Source organism: Maylandia zebra, linkage group LG6 (genome assembly GCF_041146795.1).
Source record: "Maylandia zebra isolate NMK-2024a linkage group LG6, Mzebra_GT3a, whole genome shotgun sequence".
In the NCBI taxonomy this organism is placed as follows: Eukaryota; Metazoa; Chordata; class Actinopteri; order Cichliformes; family Cichlidae; genus Maylandia; species Maylandia zebra.
In genome coordinates this window covers 28,809,982-28,836,824 of record NC_135172.1, presented here as the reverse complement: position 1 = coordinate 28,836,824, position 26,843 = coordinate 28,809,982, and the positions used below count along the sequence as shown (strand labels likewise).

Below are 26,843 nucleotides of genomic sequence, written 5' to 3'. Positions count from 1 at the left end.
TGCTGTAGCTGAAGAGGACCCCAGAGTGTTGTTATGTTGGACCCTGAGGCAACAACAACAAGCAGGCCGATCATGAGCAGAGGTGCGGCTCTCTGAGGAGGTATCGACTAAATTAATCGGCGCTTTGCGCTGTTAGCAAGTTTTTGCAAAAATCCAGACTGCTAAGTGACCACTCAGTCCAGGTACCTTATTATGGGTTATGAGCTGAGGGAACATTAAGGACAAATTGATGACTCCCACAGAATGGTCTCTACATCTTTTTAACCCGAGCAGTGTCAGCGTCAGTGAAGGCGAACGATAGAGTACCCTTCTTTTCAGAATTTGTGTACAGCCTAGTAACATTTCTTTAAACCTCAGAAAGAGCTGTCACAGTGCAACTTTTCCCATTTCAATTGCTTTCAAGGATGGTTTGTGCTAACAAGATGGCAAAATTGAGATGTTTTTTCTAAAGCAATTTCAGGACTATTTTGCCTATAATGTTAAAAGAAAAGACTGGTTACATTTTAAACAAACCGTTAGCGCATTCACACTTTGCCTTAGGCAACAATATTCTCCAAATCAAGCGTGTTCACTCTGCATCTGCAGCTGTGCACTCTCATACATTTCTTCCAAAAAAAGTTTGCTGTAAGCACACTGAATGAGTCTTTTTCAGTATAATTAACACATGGCTACAATACATCCTTGTGCATAATAAAAGCTCACAATGCACATATGCAAAACACTCACACAAATAGTGACAGCAACTTCAGTCTCTCATTCAGCAGGTTGGAAAACAACTACAACGTTATTATGACCACAATTAAAGAGATTCACATCTTCTCGCGCCAATTTAGTCTATGCTGAGTGCTGAAGGTCGATACCATTTTAGTGCTGAACAAATCATTAATCTGCTCTTCTGGTAAAGAGGAGAATTATGTTGACAGCCATGCATTTCAAGAATTAAGTGATGTTAAAAGAAGGCGACGACTGGTTTAAACATAAGTCTTGATTCAAGTTGACTGCTTTACATATTTCAATCATTTGAAGTTTAATTTTATTCAGGAGACATTGCAGTTTGTAATGACTTTAAGAGAGTAGGATCTTTTTCTGGGTACCACCCTTTAAGGATATTTAAAGAACATATTTGTGGGATGTCATATGAGCAAAGCCAGATTAAAGGGATTATACGTCTCAATAAGGCTTTAAAAAGGTGTTGTTCCAGCTGCAGGTTTGTGGAATAACTAGTTCGACAGTAACCACCTTTTTGTTGTCTTAGTGAGCAAAACAAGTGTCGTGCGGTACAAAGAGAAGGCTTAACAAAGATGGAGTGCTACGCCACTTTGAAGAGGGTTTGGATGAGCAGACGCACGAACTGCTGTCGAGTGGATCGATCCAAACCGATGAAGCTTTGATTTAGAGTGAGTCAGCAGTAAAAGGACCGGAGGATAAGTAGAAGAGTGAGAGGTAGAATGAAAGGGGGCAAGATGGAAGAGAAAATGGAAAATGGGATTGAAGGAGAAGAGCAGGATGGGAAATCCAGACTGAGAGCTGCAGTGTCTCCCTGCTTGCGTTTGTCAGACTGAGCCACAGAGATAAGAGGCGTTTCTCTGCAGAGGCTTCCCCCCCCCATTTCTCGCTCTTTGTTCAGTTTACTCTCTATTCTCCAAACATCTATTTGCTCCTCGTTTGTTAGCGCCACAAAAGTATTCACCTAAAACCTGAAAAGTTAAGCTTTCGCTTTGATATGCAGCATTTTGACTGTTGCCGTCTGGTGCTTTGATTACCTTGAGCCTCTGATCCTGTCAGAGAAGCAGCTCTGGTACAGATGGAGTGCAAAAAGGCTTTATAAGAACTTAAAAGGCTACAGTTACAAATAAATAAATGGTGAAATAACTTGTTAGCAAATAATAAATTTTTTTTAACCTTTGTTTGATGATCGTCTTTGTAGCCTCATTTATTTTTTTTTTTTGGGGGGGGCGCACAAAATTATCACTAGGTTAATCTATGAAGCAAATAACCATTCGGTTTTCCTTGAGTTGATGAGAGACAGTTGCAGCCACACCTACATGTATTCCTTAAACATCTGCTCGTTGTGTTTAATGTGCATGTTTCTGCCTGTGTAACTGCCTTACTCAGATTCAACAGTAAGCATTATTCTTCCTGAATCATATCTGACTCATATTTAAACTCTGTTTGTTTAGGTCAACGCTGTTTGAAATGCTGTGTGAATTAAACACACAAATACACACACGTCTAACTGAAATGCTGAAACATGAGGAAACCATGAGACTCTTTACAGCCTCACTGTCTTCTTGCGCATTCATCACCAGGCCATAACCATAACTGAAACATGGGGGGGAAAAAAGACGTTTGTTTCAGGTAGCTACTTGAGTTACAAGAAATGCCACACTGGACAAAGGACACTGTAGGGAGGGACTGCAGACGCACACTGGAGACTCTGTGGAGGTACGTTCAGTGAAACGCGAACGCCCCTAGAGTTAAAACGCTGTGCACGTGTCAGTATTTGCTTCTGTATTTCTGAATTGACTGAATGAAGATGAAATCAGATTCAGTTTAGACGGTTCAAGGTACGTTCAGTTAATAAAAACAGGGAGAACCTGAAATACATCCCATGATTAATGTGCCAGAGTTCATTGTGTTCATAAATTTGAGAACTGCATGTCTGTAAAGTGACAAAACAGTGAGGACAAGCAGCTTGTAAAAACGACTGCTATATGATTCTGATCAGAGTTATATTTGTCATTAGTTTTAATTTTGAATTTTTAGTTTCGATTCAGTTGAGTTTGAAGTGTTTTAGAGCGACTTGGCTTATCTCAGTGTATTTATTTATTTGGTTGACAATGTTTAGTTTTGGTTTAGTTTTTGTTGAAGATGCACTGATCTGATATTTGGATTAAATATCGCTTTGACTTGAAAGACTAAATGACATGAAGGAAGCTAAGAGCAAGGGAGGAGCAGTTTGGTGACGTTTCAAGTGACTCAACTTTATTTTTATGTTGGCAGATGCTCTCATTTTAACTTCAAGCTTCAGTCAGATGTTTCAACATGACTGAAAAGTTTTTACTATAGCCCTGTAACACAATTTTATTCTACATATAGTAGGGTTGTCAAACATAAGGCCCGGGGGCCAGATTAAGTCTGGCAAAGACTCCAGTCTGGTTCACTGGATGGCTTTAGTGAAGGAGGGCACAAATATTGAACTTCAATGTATTTTCACAAGTTTTACAACTTTTAAAAGGCCTTCCTGATTGCCATTCACTCTGCACCAAAACTAGAGATAAACAATAAAAATTAACACACTGAAAAAAGTTCCTGTTTTTTCACTATTTTCTATAGAAATTTCTTTTTTCTTTTATTTTAACAATTGGTCCACTGGGGCAAAAAAATGGACATTACTTAATGTGACACTTGTGACTGTGATACATTGAGAAAACAGCCACAGGCTTAAATGTTTGCAGTGGGCAACAGTATATAAACTCTTATGGAAACTTAATTAATGTTATACCTTGTAGTAACATCAGCAGGCTACTCGGCAACCATCCTAACATTTGACTCGGTGTTAACTCAACAAAATACAATGTCAACAATTTAAATAAACATCTGCCATCACCATGTCAACACGTTCAAAATTAATAAATGAGTTTATGTTTAAATACGTGGAATGATCATTTGGTTTCGGTATTTAATTGGGTATCAAAAATCGTGCAGTTTTAATTGGTATTGGTGCAAACTACTACTTTCCTGGTATCCTGACATCCCTTTTTTATCATCAGGCAGGGGTTTTTTTTTTTGGACAGGAAGACTTTTGTGTACATGTTGGTTACCTACAGTACTTGGTACCAGCAGACCCTTGAAGCCAAAGCTCGAAACTAGAAAAGTGCAAATTTGGTTTATCTTCAGTTTCTGTGTTAGTTTTCTATTTTTAATATAATGTGGGGGTTTGGCATCAGGGACAAGTTCAGATAGATAAGATATCATAATAGAAACAATACTTCATCTCATGTACACATCCTCATTTCAACATGCACCAAAGCCTCCTGAAGCTTGCAGAGTTGATAAATTTCACTACACTGAAAAAAAACATAAAACTAAGGACATCAGTTTAGTTTTAGTTAAATGTTGTTTCTCACTGTTGCTGGTGACACTGATATTTACCAATAAAGCATGTGTGTCGGTTTTCAAACACTTCATAATGATAAATAATAATAAAAATATATCTTATATATAATGACAACGATATAAAAAGCAGGTCCAATTTGAGCAGTGATTAAAGCCCAGTGACCGTCTCTTTCATCTTGAAAAATGAAACTGTTAAAATGAAAATAGTTGTGTAAGCATCTGTCACAATCATTTAAGTTTAACCCAAGGTATATGTTACGAGGAAGTGCAATTATGAGAAGCTGTCACACAAAGTGGGTAGTTGTGAATTAGCTCATTTGCCCTTGGTTTGACATGTGCTATGTGCTCCTGCCAAACAAAACAAAGGAGTTGGCATTAGCTGGCAGAAGTCATATCAAAACCACGCATGCTTTCCTGTAAGTACTCCAGTCAATGACTGTAAGAGATGCGGCAAATTCAAACGACTGCTTTATCAGTCTAAAACCCAGAGATATAAAACACGAAAAAAAGGAGAAAATAATTACTCTCGATCATATTTTTATCCATTATATACTTAAACAATTAATAAACCATCAAATCTGATGACTGTTTCATCTTTTTGTCCTCAGCGTTGCAATCCACTGATTAATGCTTCCCTTGAATTATCATCGTCACCAACAAAAAGAGAAGTTAGTTATCTTTCCAGAAAAGAGGAAAAACTGACTCATTTGGAGTTTCACAAGCACTTAACACTCGCTGTCCAATTTACTGTTCAGGTTCGTTATTTCACAGCTTGAGAGTGTTGTGTCTAGAGTGTTTTATGAGTCATCAAACTCGCGTCCAAAGAAAAGAAGGGGGGAAAAGGACACCATCCTTCTTCAACATAGTGCATTGTCTTTCTCTTAACTGGCAGCTCGTGAGCCCACTTGCTGTCGGCTATTGAACGGAGGCATTTCAGCGTGCTGTTTGGCAGACACTCAGCAGGTGGTCTAGCCCCTGTCATAGGCGGTTGCATTAAAACCCTATTATCTGTTTTTAAAAAGTAACTTTAAAACACTTATAACTGTTAAATGGTGAGAGCCAGGGGAGCTTCATTTATTTTTAAACCTAGAGTACATGATCTCAGTGACAAAGAAGCTACAGAATGAATGGTCCTGTTTAGATAATTGCTCGTTTTGTCTGTCGATTGTTGTGTCTTTTCTCTCAGTAGCAGTGTGTTGGAAAGCCCGGAAGAAATTGTGTAAGAGGAGTGACTGTGACTCCTGGAGATTAGCTTTCATTCACCGAGTACAGCTCAGAACTGCATGTTAATCTAGTTATTCTAGTCCCTGAGAAATACAGGTGCACTGGTACAAATACTTGGCTATGAGACGGTTTTGGTGATGGAAACAAACATCAAATTACTGTAAAAAGCAAATGTGTTAAAGTGTATGCCCTTAAACACATTTGTCTTTTCAGTAGAAAGATCTTCGGAGAATGTTTTCGTTTCTTTTGGTCCGGGTGGAATCGACAGCAACTTTCCTGCTCAACTAAGAGAGGGCAAATCTCATTATGTAACGTCCAGTCACAGAGCAGCAGGTGTATTCAAAGTGACTACAGAGTCTGACGTCATGTATATTTTGCCACTGACAATAGAAATAAAACTCCCCTTGCCTTTCTATTTTTGGAGAGTTGAATAAATACGCTCAAAAGTTACAGCAAACACGAACGTGTGCAAAAAAATATCAGGAAGGATTCTCCATGTATTTTAAGTGTGCGTGCTTAAATAAATCATAGCATTTGCAAACAATTTAAATGTATAAAAAGAGAAGTTTGTATATGTGCAGTGGTCATGTGACAGGCAATCTGTAGTTTTGTGGGATGTTATTAATGAACTTTGGCTCATATCAGCTGATGGGAATTTTTAAGTATGAAATGCCGCAAAATGATGATGATAATGATTAGATAGATACATTTATTTGACATTTATAAACACAACTGTAGAAAACAACTTTGTCACATTTATCTGCTGTTCTTTCCGTTTCTTTCTTTCTTTCTTTTTAAAATAAACTACACCTGGACATTCACTTCACATGTTTTTTCATCCCTCTCTCTGTCATTCTCCGTGTCTCCTTCCAGCTACCCTAGTTTCCAATTAATCCCATTACCCTCAGGGAGAGATGCTGGGATGCAAATGAAGCAGAGGGAATATGACAGGAGGAGGGGGGAGACAGGAAAGCAGAGAGAGGAAAAAGAAGAGAGGAGACAGGAGTGTGCAGGCATGACACCAACAGCTGAGCAACACAGACAGGCAAGCTGTGAGGCAGGGTCAACTACGTGCAACACTCACATTCAAACACACAAACCGGGGGACAATGGACCGCCGCTGAAGCATCACCCCCCTTAACTCCCCTTTAACTCAGCTGTCTTTCCCCCAACGCGTAAACTGCTTTTCTTCCATTAAACCGCAGCTTCTCCCTGCAGACCTCTTTCTGTGTTTTGTTCTCATTCTGTCAAGTCATCTTTTATCACCCTCACATTTCAGCAGGCTTGCTGCACTCCCTGGTCTCTTACCCCGTTAACTAGTGCGGGGAGTCCATGATCGGCAGTCTCCCTCTTTCCACCAGCCAAACCGTGTTCCACTGAAGTCATCCAGTCGCCCTGTTTACCAGGGCTAAGTCCGTTGTCTTGGCTTTCACGCGCACAGGTGTTCCCTTCAAAGGCAAGTGTGAGGGCAGGAGGCGGAAACGACGGAATAGTCCAAAGGGTGAGTCCCCGGTAGTGGTATAGTCCACGGAGAGGCAGAGGAGCGAAGCAGGCTGTGTCTTTCTCTTTAAAAACACTGCACTGGCTTTCCCCGCACCAGCGCAGACTCTCTCTCTCTCTTTTGACAAACGCGTGCACGCGCAAACACACACACACACTCTCTCTCTGCACCTCACACACTTTCTCTCGCTCACTTGTTCGCCGGCTGACTCGCATTCACACAGCGAGAGCTCAGATCGGGCAACAGTTGTTGAATTCATGGCCCCTCCTCCTCGCTCCCGCCTCCTTGCAGGTGGTCGCTTAGCAACTGGCTGCTGTGGGCGGGGCTTGTAAGAGTTCTCACATTGCTGCACACTCGGCTCTCGGCTGCCGCCCACTCAGGCTATATTTGCATATGAAGCCCGGCCTGCCTAAAAGTCGGACTCCCGGTGAAGAAGAGGCCAGAGCATGTGTGGGCTGTGAAGAGGGGGAGGAAGGTGACAGTTGTCACTAAAACTGAAACAGTTTGCATTCGGTGATGCAGCAGGTTGCATGAGATAGGTCAAAAATACAAGATGTGCTGGTTAGTCATAGCGGAAAAGAAGATCAAATTTAACACAGGAAGCATGAGTGAGAAGGAGAGAGGGGATAGAAAAGAAACTGGAGGCACTGGTTGTTCATTTCACTTAATGAGGTCAGGAAATATCTTGGCTGTAATGTATTTTTCGAGCAGAGGAGCAGACAGCAGATACAATAAAATGATTATATGATAGAAAATTAATTTTTAAGAAAAATAACCCCTCACTGAGTTACTCAGTTCTGTGTTGTTAAACAGAATGTTTCGGGGGCTGGTCAGACAAAACAGCCATTGTAGGCAACATACCTCATATGGCTTGGGCTTCAGAAAAATCAGTGTAGGCGACTGACATGTTTGCATTTCATTTATGGGATGTGAAGAAATAAAGCTTGGCGGCACAGAAAATCCTCTCAAAAATGATGCTATGCTAAAACTATTTTTGCTTTAACATTTGACAAAACAATTTTTTTTCCAGTCATGCCATTTCCTCTGCTCTCTTATGTAACTTCCAAAAATTCTATATATGTCGGAAAAATGGCCTGTGAGTGGGCTCTCTATAACGTGGACCATTATTAGCTTAGCTCCACAGAATATCTGAATCATTCTCACAACTTCCACTCCATGCTTTACTCCTTACTTGTATTGTGAGTCGGCCACTGCCTCAGAGTCTCTTATAAGAGACAGAAATACAGAAACAAACTGGTGTGTTGTTTACTTTTGGTTACTTATTTCTTAATAGTTGAGTAATTCTACATTAAAACTCAACTCAATAGTCTGCCCTGTAGACTGCACAGAAGAATTTGCAGTGTCCCCAAGAGGACTTATGCCAAAGTAAGATTAAAGGAAACTTACCAGCACTGTAATGAAATTAGCTCAGATTGCATAATATTTAACAAATGATGAAAAAAATCATATATTTCTGACTGTAGGATAACAAAGTTCAGAGCCTTTATAGTATATGGGCTGATCTAGCCGGTTCTCATTCCCAGGGAATCAAATACTGCTGTTTTGTCAAAGCTTCTGGTGTCTCAAAGATAAAATCAAGGTACCCTTAGGTGTCGTTTCTGTGACGCACAGAGATATGACAATATTGAAAGGGTCTCTCACTCCCAGATTATCATATGCGGTCCATTTTTAAATGCAGTGGCTAAGCGTCATATTAACAATTTAAAACAAGGTTTATTTTAAACCTAACCAAGTAACAAGCTGATCATTTTTTCCTCTCTTAAAACAGATTTTATCTCTAGGTGTGCAATATAGCACACCTTGAGATAATGTGAAGCATGTGAAGGCACCACTGGCCAAATCTGTGAGATGTCAGAGGCAACTGACAGAACAGCAGTTTTTGACAGCCTGGAATAAAAATGTGTTGAGTGTTTGTTGTTGTAAGTCATAGTGCTATTCTGATCCAGCAAAAAAGCCTGAACTACCAGTTTATCTGGCTACATTTTCTTAACAAAAAAGAAAAAGAAAGATGAGATGAGCTGTTTTTTTATTATGCTGCTTCATTTGGCCCAAATCAACAACTACCATTATTATTATTGACACATGAGAACCTCCCTGGCTGGCTACCTAAAATATAACCAACTAGTTCCCCATGCAGCCTAAACATAAATCATACTCTACTGCCACCTATAACAAAAAATACCCCTGCTGATTCAACTTCAGAAAGATGGCAAGTCCTCTGTGTCTCTATTTTTAAATGCCTGTGGCTGTATTTCCTTACACAGACAAGCTATATTCTCTAATGATAAAATGGTGATACAGTATCTGTGTGCATGCTTCTGTTTGTATGGTGTTTGCTAAAGTTTCACCACTCCACGTTTTGTTCTGGTAACTGGACTCAGCAGCTCTTGGCATGAGCTGCAGGCAGCTGAGCCAGATCTTAATCCTGCTAAAATTACAAGGAAATTCCAGTGGACCTATTACCTCCTCACTGTCTTTGACTCTCTCTTCTGCTTGTTGACATATTTTCAGTGTTTCAGTGTGAGCTTTGTGACTCATACTTTGCTTCTCTCTCTGTCTCCCATGCATGTAGTCTTAGAATAACACAGTGATGAAAAACAAGGGGAGAGGTGGTCAGAAAGAGGCAAAAAGAAGAATAGATATGATTTACATTAAAGCAGCCAAATAAATCAGATTATGGGGAAAGGAATGCACCGTATAGTCTTCTTCTTTCTCCTCTTTACTTCTCGAGGATGCTGGCAGTTGCTCAGCCAGTGGTCTGTGGCTATTTGTTTACATGCAATTTGTTAGAGAGTTGGCCCCTTTCCTTCTTTTCAGAGAAGCCATTTACAATTCTATTCATGTCTACCTGCCTCAGCAGCACATACTTAGGGACAAGAGGGTTGGTTTCAACTACATACCTTCACAAATGGTTATAGTAATACTTTTTAGTAAGGGGAAGATCGAGCTCAAAATCATCACATTAGTTTCTGTAACTGGGTTTAATGGACTGAAAGCAGGTGCAAGAGTAAAGCAATTAGAGGAGGTGGAAAAGGGGATATGGTGGTGTATGGATCCAAATTATATTTCTAATGCACAAACACATTGTGGGTATTTAAAAAAAAAAAAAGCACAAACCTAACACCTAACAAATGTGTATGTTGAGCTGAAACAGCTCTGTGGGGATTCTCAACCAGCTGCTGGGATTCGCAGTGCAGCCAGATGAATGATAGAGGGAGAGGGTGGGGGTGGAGAAGATAGAGAGAGGGAGTACGAGGCTGCAGAGAACAAGGGAGGAAAAGGAGAGCACGAGAAGCTCGCGAAAAGTAGACGAGGCAGCAGTACTGTTTGGCGGGGGGTGGCGGTTGTTGGTGGGCAGCTTATTTGCGCTGAGTGCTTTGAATGCCAATAACTCTGCTGCTAAGTGCAGAAACACAAGCTTTGGACATGGTGGCACATTTTCATAAGACCAGAAGAAAACATTTTTTGATATTCAGATTTTATTTCAAAGAAACATACTCCATCATTCTTTTAATCTTTTGTCCCTTTAGGTGGACATCGGGTCTGGTTTGATCGCAGAATGATAGAATGAGGACTGAGTGAAGCCGATTGATATTTCACTGAGCTTTTCTTTTTATTGAGTTTTCATGTTTCATGCTAAAAACGGTTTCAGCCCAGTTTCTCTATGTTATCACTGCTACTTTCCCGTCGCAGATGAGCCCCACCCTCTGGTTTGTGAGCCTGGACGTTGTTTTCTAAAACCTGCTCACCTATTTTCTACTTAATGTTATCAAAGGACCATCTGTTTGGTGGTAGTGGGCCCCGTTGTCCTGTTTTCATGCATCATCCTAAAATAAATTTACTGTACTGTCACATTTACAGTACTGCTGTACTGTCAAGGGGATGTCCCATTATTATCCCCTTTCCCCCAATTATAATAATTTAAATAAGCCTGTGCAAGATCACAAACTCATCTGTTACAAACTTTAATATAATTTAAGGTCATGCTGCAGAACTACAGGTACCTTTTTAATTCTGTCCTACAGACACAACAGTCTGCTATCATGATACAGGAGGAGGAGTTCATTATATAAAACCTGAGGTCTGACAACATGAAAGCACTAAGTGCAGTTTTGTGAGAGTCACTATAATGGAAATGCTGGCAGAGAAGGTGTTGAGAGAAAGGGGTCAGGCAGAGTGTGAGTGAGCTAATGGTAGACTGAAAAGGATGAAATCTGCTGCAACATTTTCGTGCTATCCGAAGGGCTGATATAAACAGTGAGGCTATGAATACATGTGAATAAAAATGTAGAATATGAGCGTGACAAGTCAAGCCAAACCATGAAAAGAAGAGCACAGAGACATACACGTGGGCCATATCTGGGACTGCGAAGCTGTGATGGGCTGGAGCCTATCCCAGCTTTCATGAGTCGGGAGGCAGGTGCCAGGTCACCAGTATATCTTAAGGCTAACAAAAAGAGGCAGACACCTATTCAGTTTCACAGTCACACCTGTGGCCATTTTAGTCACCAGTTAATCCAACATGGAAGTCTTTGAATCGTGGGAGGAAAGCAGACGACCTGGAGGCTTTCCAGCATGCACAGGAAACACATGCAAACACCAGGAAAAAGACGCTATTCAACACGATATTTAATTTTTCCCCTTCTTTTTACTAAATCACGAAGAGTTGAAACAATGAATCGATTACTTGACTTAATCTTCTTGGAAATGATTTCTTTTACTTTTTGCATAATAAAGTGGAATAAATTCATAAGGTTTGGAAAATCGGTTGAAAAAAGAGTTGGCGATGTCACAAAAGCTTCTGCGAAACGAATGACAGGAAATCGCAGGGAAGATTTCCTGTCATGAAAACCACACATTTATATTAAGAGAACGTCCAACCAGGAATTTACCAGCTTACTTTTATTATTTTTACACAGAAAAGATCAGCCAACGCTGAAAATGTTTTCAAGGAATCCTGCAGTTAAAATACTATGAAAATAACCCAGACGTGTTACAGGAGTGAAATCAGGTCACTGGGTCAGTGTTGCCTCTGTGGAAAACTCGATATATTGATTTCTGTTTACATGGCGAGAATTCATCCATTTGTCATGGCACAGTGGAGCCTGACAGGCCGATGGATGACCTGAGTGTACGTCCAGAATGTACAAAACCGTAAATTAAAAGCTGTTCAGGAAGTGGTGAGGAGTTGGTCATTTTTACTGTCTTGCTGGATAGATATGCAGATATGCAACTGCACATATACACACAGACACACTTTGACAGTGTATGTGGCAACCATGCAAATGACTGCACATTGCAGTGGAAGCACTAATTTACATTTACCTGGAAACAGACATTAAACTCTTTCTTGTCCTGGTTCAGTAGGTCACAGGGTCCTGTCAGTGTTATACAACTAAAAATGTAATTTTGCAGGTTAAAGTGCCTTCAGTAAAAAATGCAAAACTGTTAAGTAAAGCTTACAGGGGAAGCAAACTTTTGCTTTCTGCTATTCCTGCTTCTTCTTTGCAGATTTTATTTGACTTTTAAAGTTATGTTTACGCTGGCAGTTAGGTAACCTTAAGAGAAAAACTTTGGTTTGGTTTGATAAAATTTGTATGTTGTACAGAAAACATGGATGGATTAATGCATCTATCTTTCAATTATGTGCAAACTAACATAGAATAATATTATAAGTCATCTAACAAGCCCCACAATTAAGGTTTCATACCTCGAGCTCTAATTTCTGATCCCTGCATGAAGGCAGCGAAATGGTACTGCTGGATGTTTAAAATGTATCAAATATAACACGCTGCAACCTGTGGTGAAGTAAAGTCACTGCTTTTTCCCCCCTATCAGTGAGTGATAACTAACACTGATACTCTGTCAGTATGCTGAGTAGGCCCTGCAAACAGGTGACTGACAACACATCAAATCCTTATGATCAATACGTGTCCTGACCATCCATCTATCAAACTGCCACACCACTGGGACAGCGGGAGACAGACGAATCAATGAGGAAGGGAGAAGGTGGAGATACAGACAAGTCTGATTACAGGAAAGCGAGCAAGAGAGAGACAAAGTGAAGGATCTGACTGACTGCCCATGGTGGAATCGCAGGTCAAAAATGAATAAGAAGAAGCAGAAAAAGAAGGATGTTTGGTGTTTATAGGAGGTTTTTACTTCCTCTTTTTAAAGGTTACTCTGGGTAGGGAGGGTGCGAACTGAGCGGAACAATGCAGCTAGACAATGGCTGCTAATTAGCCTGACAGACGGGGGAAAAAAACACTGAACCATGAAAGGAGTCATTGGCGAAGGTCATGGAATACAAATACACTGTGGAAAGAGAAGAACAAAGAGAAGTGGATATACAAACACAAACAGCCTTTGAGCTTTAGTCCTTACCCTAAATGGACACTAGTGCTGTAACAATGTCAGATTTTTAGGTTACTTTTTTATTTTTAGGTTACTGTGGCCAATTAACCAAACCAATACACATTTGCAATCAGGTCAGGTGAGAGGCCATAACCCATAGTGACCCATGAATATTAATTTATTAACTATCACACTTTTCATCAAACATGAAGAGAACTGTGATTTTCACCTATTTGTGGTGCTTTACAGTTGCTGCAAACAAACCGAACACATCACACAGTATGAACGTGCACGGCTTGAACTGAGTCCGGTGTATGCACTCTGCATCTGCCTAAAGATGAACACAGACATCATTCGGTCTGCTCAACATGGGAAGCGTTTTTCTTTTACTTCCACAAAAGCCTCACAGTATTGGTGTTGAAAGACACCTGGATGCTGACACAGTAAAGTGGCAGTGATCACAAGGAAAATCCTTTTTATATTTCTTGCTCATGTGGAGAACATATTTGAGTCATGGCTGAGGTTATTGCATTTTTTTCTGCACTGCCATGTTGTGATGCTACAGAGGACAAAAAAACACCGGCTGAAACTGATTGTGCAAAACTTCTCTTGCGGTTATACTGCAAACCTGAGGTTTAATAATGTGCAAAACCAGGATGTGGTACCAGCAGGTTAAAATGAGTCAAAACTGTTTGGAACGGCGTTCCGACACCTTTGGATATTGAGCAATTAAATCTAATAGACAGATTAATGCGTATTACTCTCGAATGAGTATATTTATTGTGTGTTGCAGCTTGGCATTTCTTCCAGTGATGGCATGGAGATACTTGCATAGTAAGAAGAAAATAATGTATAGATGATGAATAGAATCTTATTTTGTATTTTGATCGCTTGGATTTCTTGGAATTTTTTGTCTCCTTGCTTATTGGTTCAATTTTGTTCCTCCGCTAAAAAATTTCTACAATTTCAGTTCAGTGCAGTCTTGAGTGTGGATATGGACATTACCTTTATTTTTATTGTACAAAAGGATCAGAGTGCAATGGTAAAGTGAAAACAACTGTATTATGCTGCTAACACAGCTTCAGCTCTTTGCAAGCAACTCCACAGACAGCATGCTAACTCTAAGCTAGACAAGAACCCAGAGTGACATTAAAGTTGAGTGTTTGCTCACCTCAGTCCAGCAGCCAGACTCTGAACTTCAACAGGTAACAAACTGATGAGCAGTCAGGCTGCACCTCTGTACCTGTACATTTTTTTTTTTTTACAGTAGATTTACTTTAGTCTCTTTGTGTGGGGTTTTATTTTTGGCCTGAGCTGCTGGCTTAAGAGAAAGATTGCATGTGTTTTCTCATTATGTAATGTGTTTTGTGTAATATGTGCAATACATTTCTTTTTTGAGTAATGACCCCAACTCTGATCACAACAACGAGGGGAGATACCTCCAACAGGCATAAACATTTGGCCACACAGCATGCAATTAGTTTGTACAAATGTAATGTCTTTGATATGCTGCTTAGCGATGGCCGTGACTCTCTAAGTAGAGCCAACCCTATGAACCCTATGAGAATCGATAATGGAATCAGAATGCTAAATCCTTATCTATTCCCAGCCCTAATTTTGCTACCGCCTGATTACATTATGCAATTCAGTTTTATTTACAAATGTCTTCCTGAATTTAAAACAATTCCAGTGCAAATTGTTTAAAGATTTTTGGTTCTTATCATTATTTTTCCAGTGTCTCAGCCTTCAAGTGTGATGCAATGCTATGGCTTGTGGGAGTGGGAGTGTACAATTATAGTTGTGTAGGAAAGAGGGAAAAAACAGAGAGTGGGAGAAGGAGGTACTGATCCAGAACTGAGTTCTTGTGACAGCTTTTCTATTCAGTCCACACATCACAGGGCAATCTGCGACCTGATTAAACAAACAGAATGAAGGAGAAATGAGAAAGACAGAAAGAAACTGGCGATGGAGGAAAAAATGTGCATGGTGATCAAAGTCTACTGGGAAGCACAAAGCATGAGCTGTGGATGAAAGTCACAAAAATGGGGGTGAGAGGGAGGGAATCTTTGGATCTAAAGAGTTAGTAGAGTCAATCCCTGACTGAACCAAGTTATACACACATGAGCTGCACAGTGACATGTAAAGCAAAAGGGGTTCGTGGAGAGGGCTGAAATGTTTTGCACACTGCGCTTGAGCATCATAAGAAATTTTGGCTCAGATATGGGGGCACAGTGAGGGAGGATGGGCTGAACAAAGCTTTGACGAGACCTCTGACACGGGAAGGGAGAAAACATGGAGGACAGTAAACTGTTTCATTCAACAATTTTTAGACAGACAGGTGGCCAAGGATGTATGGCCACCTGTACGCAATGATTTGAATTAATGCCAAAACAAGCAAAACAACAACAACATGGTATTAGAAAAGTAGAAATAACTGACCTCATGGAGGAAACATCACCACAAAATGAGGAAATGCGATGAAGAGAGGCCAAACAGTATCACTTAACTAAAATAACTACAAACAAAACTGGTATTTAAAGCTGGATAAATAGCTGTCAGTCATTAACAGAATTTTATCAGTTACAAGATATGGTGAGCTGCCTGGAAGAAAAAGGTGTTTTCATGTACTACTTCATACATACTACTAATCAGAAGAAATCTCAAATCAAATCAAATCAAAATCTCAAATGTCAAAATGACCCTGTGGAGTTTAAATGATGTTATATTTACTCACCAGGGCATATTGTGTCTATTCCTGTGGCCTGACAACTTACATATTTGTGTAAGTGTAATGTGTAATACCTCTATATGGCAGAATTTGGATTCATAAAGGCATCAAGGAAGCAATCAATTGATGTTAGCTGGCACTGAAATTATCCAATATGCTGGGAGGACAACTTAGACTGACTTTGTGGTCAGCTTGAAGTAATGCTAAGCCGCATTTGTTAGTATCATTCAAATATAATAAAAAACTGTTTGAGCGAACTAGTATTTCGATTGTGTTTGTCAACTCTTGTGCATGTGCATGTGTATTGCATACACAAGTATTCATATATGCTATAGCACTTAATGCAGTATTTAATTTAACGTTTATCTTGGCAAACCTTTTAGTGGATATAGGAAAAATAATGTAGATACAGGTGATATTTATACATATAGCTGATGTTAATCCTTGTTCCAACTCTGTATAATACTGTAGATATTATTTTACATAGATGTGCATGAGAACGTAGGTCAGCAGATCCATGCTTACGTTGCAACATCATGCATGATTTACATGCACAAGCTTGTTTTGGGGTTTTGCTGAACACAGTTTCTTCTTTCTTCTTGACTCACTGGAAGAAGAACACTGAACGGCTGTGCAATTTTACATGTCTGCTCAGTCCTCAGCCTTACAGTGACTAAAGAGAGAATCACCCAAAAACATGAAGAAAGAGAAGTTTTTTGGAAATAAACACATAAAAGTGACCCAGACGTGCACACACACACTTCTTTTTTCAGATGCTCGTGACAACATAACATTCTCCTCTTCTGTAACTTCAACCATCTGCACATTTTTTTGCTTCCTCGCAGCTCCGTCTTCAGCGTCCTTTGTCTGATATATTCACTATACCTCCTTTGCACATATACAAACCACTTCAGCCTTGCCTCCCCAACTTTGTCTACAAATCATTCACCTTTCCATCTCCTTCCATCTGCTTCTATTGACATTCATTCTTCTCTCCAGTGCATACCTCCACCTCTCCAGACTCTCTTCCGCTTGCTCCCTACTCTCACTACAGGTCACAGTGTTGAGTGTGCAAACATCATATCCAACGTAGACTCCTGCCTGAGTCTCTGTCAAGCATCCATGTGTATGTGAAATGTTCTATTATTCAAATGTCCTTATTTAGCAATGTGATGAGGGCTGTTTTTCCTTACCAACTTAAAAGAAAAAATAAATGTCATCAAAATTTACAAGCCTTGTGACCTTATAATAATGGAGCCAAGTTATTTCAGTTATTTTTCTTTCCTTTTCACTGTTCAGACATGACTTTCAAAAGGAGTGTACGGGAAAGAAATGTTACCTTTCATGTAAAATGCCTGGAAGCTAGGCAAGGTTAATGCACTCGATAATAGAGCCCGGGCCCCAAACAGGACAGCGTACTTACAATGTAAGATGTGGGAAATGTGTTTGTTTTGTACTTAAAATTACTTAGGGTATAATTTTTGTGTCATTCCCTGTAAAATACCTACAGTTTAGCCTCCACTTAAAATGACCTCCGATGTAATTATCATTTCTTTCCTGTAAAACACATAAAGTTGCACAAATAAAAATGACTCATGTACTAGCTAAAGTTATTCACACGTTATATAAAATTCCTTGGAAACTACTTAACAGAATAATTATTTCTTTGTTTCCTGTAAAAAAAAGGACTTGTTACCCGCTTATTCTAGTGTACCTAACCTTAAGGATTTGTAGGTAAGTATAATTACATTATAATTTCAAATGAAATGTACTGAAATTCTATTTAACTACAGGGGAACTACACTTGTAGTCATGGGCCAAGTTATAAAGTGTTGGACACACACACACAAAATGTTGACATTGCTCTACAAAGACGTGTTTAAGGTGAAAAATTAAATCTTTCTGACAGCCTGTGCAACTTGTTTTGAATACCTGACTCATGTCTGTCAACATGCTTGCATCATGGCATTTCTTAGCATCAGTGTCCACACAGAAATCAATGGATGTATGAAGCGAAATGTATATGTGCATCTTCCAAATGTGCTGCGTGTGTGTGTCTAACAGCTCATGCTTCATGCTCTCCTCCCAGATGCTGCTGGCAGGAGGTGACCTCTTTCTACTAACAGACGGTCTGGTCCTGTCATAACACAAACATCGGCATATGAGAGGAACTCAGAGCCTGCTCAAAGTCAGAACAAGGTCACATCAACTTCCACAATAACTAGCTGAAGAGGAACAGCACAAATACATGCCATCAAACCACACTGCTCTGCTTCCTCTTTGGCTCTAGCTTCGCTCGTTGCCTTGGTTGCAGTCGTCTTCCAAAGTGCCTCAAGTTTAAGGTGCAACGTGATTTGATATTCTCTTTGCAGCGATATGAATGTTGCTCTAAAAACATTTGAAACATCTTTGGAGGAGTTTGTAACTTGTTTAAGATTGCAGCTCTGATATTCATAACACAGTGAAAACAGCCCAGAGAGACGCATATAAACAAAGTACTGATATGTTGGTACTGCCTGAGATAATCAAACCCCAATGAAACACATCATTTATCACAATGTGGAGTTGAGAATTACTTGTATATGCCCCAGATGATAGGGATGCTGTGAAATGTGGCTTCGGAGGTGATCAGGGGAAAGAAGAAAGATGGAGAAGTCAACAGAAATCATGAGGCTATTAATGAAAAGAAACGAGGTTGAAAAGGATTGAGCACATCTATATTTACAGCATATATACTGTGGTATATGTGCTATATTCAACTGGGGATTTGGCTTGAAAAGAGCAAGTGCAACTTGTTTATAAGATTTATAGCCACTGCGAGTCAGTGAGACCATGGAAAAAAGGCAATATTTGCATGAGAGAAAGAGGAGGGAGAAACAAAGATGGAGAGAAACAGAGACATGGTGTTTCTGTTCATTAGCAGTCCTCCCTTACAGCAGAATAGTTACAGGATAATCATGTCGAGTTGGTGGCAGTGTGTCCTTGACTGTCATTGGTGGGTCTCTGCTGGGCCTCTATTCCAGATTGTGTGTGTATGTGTGGGTTTGCAAATATACGAGAGTCTTTCAAAACTTTAATTAACCAAATAAGACCCACACACTGTTGCCAAAAGCTGGGTGGCAGCAGTGCTCATGTTCTTACTAATCCACATCTTATAATTCCCTGATTTCTAGTCAGCCTATTGTGCGCCCACTGAAATTCTACTGGGAATATGATGTCTAATGGTGAGAGCAATGAGTGCCATGCTTTGAACAGGTTGAGTTTTGCAGCAACATCCATCTCGGCCTGTTTTCATTAGGATGCTCTGCTGCATTTCTTCATTGATGGAATCTATTGATTACACCCTGCAGTACTTCTTTTAAACTCTACAATGTTTGTGTTAACTTGCTGCTTTACTCAAGGATATCTTCCAAACTTCTGAAGCTGTGTGATCGATGAGTTTTTAAAAAAAATGGGCATGTTTTCCATACAAGATTTGTGTTTTTTCCCCATTTGATCACGTGAGTTTTTCCAAATTCAGAAAATGTGGGCACGCTATTTCAGGTGTCAGTCAAAAGCAGACAAAAACATAGCTTTCAGCATCTAGATCTCATGACATTTTGAAGTGTTATTTAATACATACTGTGGAAGTCTTAAAATTTGAATAACTTGAATAGTTGTTCTAAAACAGCCGCAGTGCAGACCTCCACATTGTTCATCTTGATTATATCCTTGGTTCAAGAGGAAAGCCAGTGGCTGATTTGGAAGCGAGAACTGATGCGTGTCACTTGTACTAATGAGTTCTGTCACTCACAGCCCCAGGCCAAAGGGCTCATTAATACTGTATGTTAGATAAAGGTGTTTTCTGACTCTGCTCTTCTCGTAGCTCTCTAAGTCCACTCAGGTCACACCAGATTTCTTTTCTTTCTGGTCTTTTTTTTTTAAATTCACTTCTGACTGATGCTCTTATCTCTTTCCAGACTTTCATTCCTTCACATCCATCAATTCAAACTTAACCCAATACATCCCATTTTTTCCCCAGTACAGGCAACTTATAATCATTTCCTTATGCAGACCAACCAAGACAAGCTCACATAGTCAGCATTCACAGGCGTACTCCTTTCCATAACTTCCTTTGGATGCACACAAAGTCAATACACTGTAGTCAATCAATGAAACAAATGAATGTAATCAATACCAATAGATTTTAGCTTTAAGCCGTATGAGATGAATATCGGTGTGTTTTAAACCAATCTAAGAATCCTTTTGCGCCTCTGGGTACAACAACTAATTTTTTGCATCTTCCTGTTGTTCCAGTAGCTAGTACCAATAACAGATGTGTGTGTAGGTCAGTTGTTGTATTTGAACTTAGATATTTTAGAAAAAAAGGGTTTGTACTAAGTTATATCACTGATGCAATTTCACTTCTGCCCTCCACATATTCTGTTACAAGCATAGTACCAAACTAACTGGTCGATAGAACTCAGATTATTTTTAGTAGACTATAAAGTGAAGCCAGAAAACCTCTGGTCTCAGAAATCTTGTCTGAAGCTGACAGACTGACAAATTGCTTCACCAAATTCTTCTATTGTGCTGGAAAATATACGTTGGCTAATCCTTGATAAAAAAAGTAGTTAGGGTTATGGTACATGCTGTCTGACCATTTGAAAAGTAAATCTGGCTCACAAAGAGGCAACAAGCTAACAATAGACTAAAATTACAGACTAAACAATCCTGTATCATAGGCAAGTCGTATTAATATTAATATCCAAATATTTAAACAATGTGTAATATGGGGATTTCTGTCAGAGAAAGATAAAATGTCACACCTGGACACAAAACTGCTACAGACAAGTGAAAAACCAGAGGTCAAAACAAGCTTGCTTTCTCAGCTCTGTATGCAAAAAAACGTCGGTGGTTGAAAAGGTAAAGGTAAATATGTGGCGATCTGCCTATCTTGCCAAAAAAGCATCATTAAAAAAATATATAACATGTTGAGTGGAGATTCCAATCGATCATCATTACATTATGAACAGCTTTCTGATTTCTGTGAAATGTTTGGAAGCTAAACACCTCAAATCACTTTAAGTTTGACCAACTTAGAAAAGCAAACCCCACTCACACCCCCCAAAAATATTGTATAAATGTCCTTTGGTAAGAAAAATTGTTTAGTAGTATAAATTTTGAAAACTACCTGAATTAAATTAAAAAGTTAACACAAGAAAAGGAATGCAATAGATTTAAGATAAGCTGAATTATCTTTGTTTTATCTTTTTAAAATTTCTCTGTTTAAATCGTTCCTCTTGATGACATGAAGGCATTTTTTGCCCTTCACATTTGTATATGGCACATGATGACATCTGTGTTTAGCAAAAATTCAAAAATGATATTAATCGTGGCAGCTGAGAAAAGGCGCAGATCTCTGATCACAAGGAAAATGCAAATCTAGAAGACAGCTCGTCACAATGTGCTATCAAATCACATCACGCGAAATGCATCGCAATGTGACACCACATAATGTAAGCTTCCCACGGCTGTCAGAACACTCATCGGTCAATGGTGTGGCTTTTATGTTGTCAGAAAACGTTAATTTCAGACTAACATCACACACTGAAAAACACTCAGAGAGAGAGAGAGAGAGAGAGCCAAAACATAGAACATGTTCAGATACACTGAAAACTAAAATGTTTCATCCACTACAAATAAACACATCATCATTTTTTGGCACATCAGCAATAAAGACTGAGCATAATTTTAGTACAGTTTTTATATCCTTATCTAATATATTGCAACAAGAACAAGAGTCCTGTTATAAACACTGATGAGAAAATATTAGACAAGGTCACACCCACTGTAACTTTTAGCTACAGTCAAATCAAATTTCCAACTCCTCTTTAGGACAAAAGAATTAAGTTATTCTGTACATTTTAGCTTCTTATGTTACACACTGTTGGCTACTCATATTGAGCTATGTGTACTTAATCCTGCTGGGAGATGTAACCACCTAACACTGTGTCTGAATCTGAATGGCTTGTACAGACAGTCTGAGGGGACAAATGATAAATAAGGGGACTTTTTATATTTTATGGGTTTTTAAGCCAAAATGGCTTTTTACATATTTATGCAAAAATTTGAAAATGCATTTCACTTAATGAGCGTTTGTCAGTGCCTTACTCAACATGTATGATAACTCTTTAACATATTTATGATGCTTTTGGTCCAAGTACTGTTAAGGTTACGTGGAAGTTTAGCCACCCAACCTCTTGCTCCTCTCGGTGAGGGAATGACTGTGATCTTGCTTAAAAGAAACTACAGTTATATTTATGCAGGGAAATTCAATTCAGTTTTCAATGCAGTTCAGTTTTATTTATATAGCAGCAAATCACAACAGCAGGCACCTCAAGGTGCTTTATATTGTAAGGTAAACCCCCTACAATAAGAGAGAGAAACCCTAAATCAAACAACCCTATTTGAGCAAGCACTTGGTGACAGTGGGAAGGAAAAACTCCCTTTTAACAGGAAGAAACCTCCAGCAGAACCAGGCTCAGGGAGGGGCGGCCATTTGCCTCAACTGATTAGGGGTGATGGGAGGAAGGGTAAATAATAACTAATGATTATGCAGAGTAGTGTACAAACACACAGTGAGTGACAAAGGTGAGTAAAGAAAAGGGATCTATCTATCTATAATTACCTCAACAACACTTAGAACCAAGATAACATAACATGAAAAAACAGACAACAAGCATTTCTAGACTAAAAACCCCCTGAAACGTGTGTGAAAAGCAAGCTCTCTTGCCAAACTCACATAATGAGCTCCTCCCTGACAGGCTTTGAGGTGTTAAAAACAACATTATACTTTTACTTTAGCTTTTTACGGGAAGCTGTAATTTCGATGGCCGCAAAAATTTCTTGTCAAGCAAAACCCTTTACAAGTCATACATTTGTAAAAACAACTATTAGGTTTTTTCAAGAGCAATCTCAGTCAGCAAAGTTCTCATTTGTCTAGTGCTCCTTTAAACAGTGCATTAGCGTAGTAGTCAAATTCAGCACTTACAATGCTCATGGTCTATTCTCTTGCACTGTGATAAGCTCATGAATGACAAGCTTTTTGCTTCACTGATCTGCTGATTTCGAAGGAGGATATAAAAAAAGGCACATTAACAAAACCATGAACACAGTGTGAAGAAGGTGGTGCTGACCTTTAATCAAACTTCTGCTCACAAACAAAGACCCAAAACAGCTCAGAGGAAGGTGACGCTTTGTTAAACGGAAGTGTGCATATTGCAGACAGTGATAGAGACGTTGCTTCTGTATAGGTTTCCCATCATGCACGGGCAATGTTCAAAAACAAATATCTTCTTTCACTTTCTCTCTGTTTCTTTCTGATTCCCATTTTAGACCCCCCCCCCCCTTTTTTGTATTTCAACTTTAGCAGTTGATACTTTTGCTCTCTCAATGATTCTCTCTAATATTGCATCCCTGCCCGACTTCCCTTTCTTCCCTCTCTTCTCTCAGTTCTTTAATCAGACCATGAAATGACTGCACATACTGGCAAGGCTATCTACTTCTCAGTGTTCATCTGAAGTGCTAATGAGGAGGGAGGGAGAAGGGAAGGAAAGGCAGAAGATGATGGATGAGGGAAGAGATGGAGAAATCAAATGATGTAGCACGGGGAGAGAAACAATGGGAAAACCGAGGGGAAATGAGTGGTTCAGAGAAAAAAAGGAAGCGAGGCAATTAATAACAGAGAATGAGAGAAAGAGACAAGTGAAGAGCAAATTATGAAAAAAACAGCAGGAAGTGCAGCAGAGTGATGGATAATTCATGCATCAAGCAAAGAGCAGGCGATAAAAATTAAGGGTAAAAAATAAATTAGAGAGAAGGTGACAGGACGCAACAAATTTCATGCTTATATCTGACCTGCAAACCACACTTCTGGAGCCTAGACAGTCACACACACACTCAAAGATAATTTTCTCAGACGATAACACAGGCAGGATGCACGATCACCAACAGCACACTGATCAAACAAAATAGGCAGGAGATATCGATCACACGCAGAGAGAGAGCAGATGAGCTTTGACAGGAAAGCGGATTAGAGGCATAGGGCACAGATGATTCCCCCAACCTGCTAAGAACCCTGAGCAGAAAAAAATTAACATCGCTCCATGTGGCGACACAGGAGGGGTAAATAATTGATTATTTTTCTGCAGTCGTTTGGCAAAAATGGGCCAGAACAGAGTTTTCTCACATTTTCAAGATGAGTTTCTGAGGTTTCCTGCTGGTTAAAAGAGCTGTTGTTTGTATCTGCTAACAACATGGTTTTATACTGTACTTGAGGCTTACATGCCTGAATGCAACTGTAAGAGGATGATGGCAGGGTAGGTTTGCAACCAGTCTGAAAAACCATCAACTTAGCCTCTTCGGCTGGCATTATTTTTGGACTTATACCCAGCAGTTATTTAGTGCATCATATTTTAAGAGCATGAATATGTTTGAAAAAGATAACAAGAAGTTGTAACCAGTGCTTTCAGGATTCTTTTAAGATAAGAAAATTTGCTCTCGAAGTCAAAGTACTGCATGCAATCAAAACCAAAACGTTTCCTGTACCAATAATCTGGTCAAAACAAGTTGATTAATTGAACTAGTTTAAGCACTTCTTCAGAGATGCTGCTGAAAGGTATTCCTTCCTAAAGCAGTAACCGTGACCACTGTAACATGCCAGGAATAAGTTTATAGCTTACTGCAAAACACTAACACTATTATTATTTGGACATTTATATTTATAATCATGCTTTCACTCTCTTTTGTTCGTGCATACTGCAGTGAGACAACATGTTTAAATAAGTGATCTGATTTCTGTCTTTTGCTCCGTTCCATTAAATGTGTTATTTATAGGCTTCACCCAGCTTTTGCTCTATTGATCCTGATCTCTGTCTCGTTCGCTCACAAGCTGAGCATATAGGCTTAGTCAAAACACACACACACACACACACACACACACACACACACACACACACACACACACACACACACACACACACACACACACACACACACACACACACACACAATTTGATTGCAGGGCAAAGACTCAGCATGGCCAAAGCAGGTGCTGAAATGGAATTTGGCAATATGGCATAGACAGATTAAAGTGGAACACTAAGCACCTGGTTGGACACTTACTTACTGTGTGCATGTATGTGTATGTGTGTGTGTGTGTGTGTGTCGGTGCGCACATTTGTGTACGTCCAAGTATGTGAAGCCAAGGAGCCAGAGGAGCTGGACAGAACAGGCTAATAAATCCTTTCCTACAACGTCTCTGGCAATAATGACACAATTCTCACCTTTCCTCCATCCTTCTCCTCTCCTGAGACACACACACACACACACACACACACACACACACACACACACACACACACACACACACACACACACACACACACACACACACACACACACACACACACAGGCTGGTGAGCTCTGGCATTCTGGTCTTTCTCCATGTTATGGGAACAAAACTTTACTCGTGAACATTTTTTCCCATAAGGCCATAAGATATCTAAACTTTTGTGGATCATAAATAAAATTTCACAAACATTCAATATATTTTTATCGAACAAAAGAGGAAAACGGTCCCTCTTTAAATTGATAACAAGGTATGATGATAGGTATCAGTGACAACATTAGATGGCTCTGTTTATATCGAGAAACAAAAAAGCTTTCAATCGGAAAATTAGATAAACTCATTGCAGACCAGTACTGATAGATAGAGTAGAGACTTCACCTGCTGATTAAACAGATATGTACTACAACTGAAAGGTAATACTGTAGCATCAACTTGCTATGGCTTTCACTGAGTCTAAAGGCCCTGGCTGCTACTTCATGCAGCAATTCAAAATTTAAAGGGATTTATTTCATTGGAAACATAAAAAAAAAAACCATTAAAATAGCGTAAAAAGATGAGATTCTTTGTGTAAAACATAATATTTCAGTAGTAACAGCAAAGACTCATCTTGAGATGCCTGTAAGCGAGCTTCTGTGCAGCTCAGAGGGATCGATTCTACCTTACCTCAGATCAATTATGTATACAGGCCTGTCAAGTTGTTCTCCTTTCAGCAACTGTAAACAGACCCTCAAACAGCACCGAAATGTGGTAAAGGGTAAAGAGAAGGCATATAAAAGTATACAAAAGACTAAAATAAATATGAGTTAACAGTAAATTGGAGAAAAGTGGTTTCCAGTACAGTGCACCTACTACTGTGCAAAGCCTGTTCCTCTGACAGATGTATAATAATATCTGTGACAGTTTTAATTGATGCAGTGATGACTGTGTGGGTGTGTGGCATGACTTTCATGGCCGTGATAGTGTATATTTCTGTGCTACATCAATGCAAATAAAAAATAAATAGTTTTAAAAGTTGGTCCACCTCAAAGTGTACATGTGAATAATATAATGCAAGAATAAACGTTAAGAAAAAATTAAGATTAAAAAAATTATTGTTTGCCTTTACAATGCAAAGCTACAACAACAAATACTTGCGTACCTGAGAATGATAATTTGGTATGATGATGGTCAAACCATACCTGCAAACAGCAAATCACACCTACCTGTCACTGAGTGGACCAAAAGACAAGCAAAGCGATCGTGGATCAAATAAAACGTCTTCCTGGAGTCACAAACTGTATGGCAGGAAATCCTTTATAAGAGAAGCTTTACAGAGAAGTGTGCAATGAGACAGCATTTACAACAAAAAAGGAAGTTCTTTTCTGCTGCCCATCAAAGAAACCGAGCGCAGCCACAGTATTGCATTTCACAGTGTGAATATTTCAAGAGCACTTCTCTATTGAAATACTTTACTGATAGCAATGACAGGACTTCCCTAAACTTGTGGAATCAAGTTACATGACGTA

The 26,843-nt window shown here is 39.4% G+C and overlaps 1 protein-coding gene across 3 annotated transcripts in view; it reads right to left on the bottom strand.

The window, feature by feature from the left end:
* Positions 1-26,605, bottom strand: part of rab11fip4b (RAB11 family interacting protein 4 (class II) b) — a 49,473-nt gene extending 22,868 nt beyond the window's left edge. The window contains exon 1 of one of the 3 annotated variants that reach the window (XM_004567821.3): positions 26,541-26,605. Coding sequence is in view for 2 of the 3 variants with exons in the window: in XM_004567819.4 (XP_004567876.2) it covers positions 6,652-7,059 (408 nt within the window). In the remaining variant the exon portion in view is untranslated. Of the gene's footprint in view, positions 1-6,651; positions 7,086-26,540 lie in introns of those variants that run through there. The other 2 variants (XM_004567819.4, XM_004567820.4) reach the window with 2 other exon arrangements.
* Between the last annotated feature and the right edge of the window lie 238 nt (positions 26,606-26,843).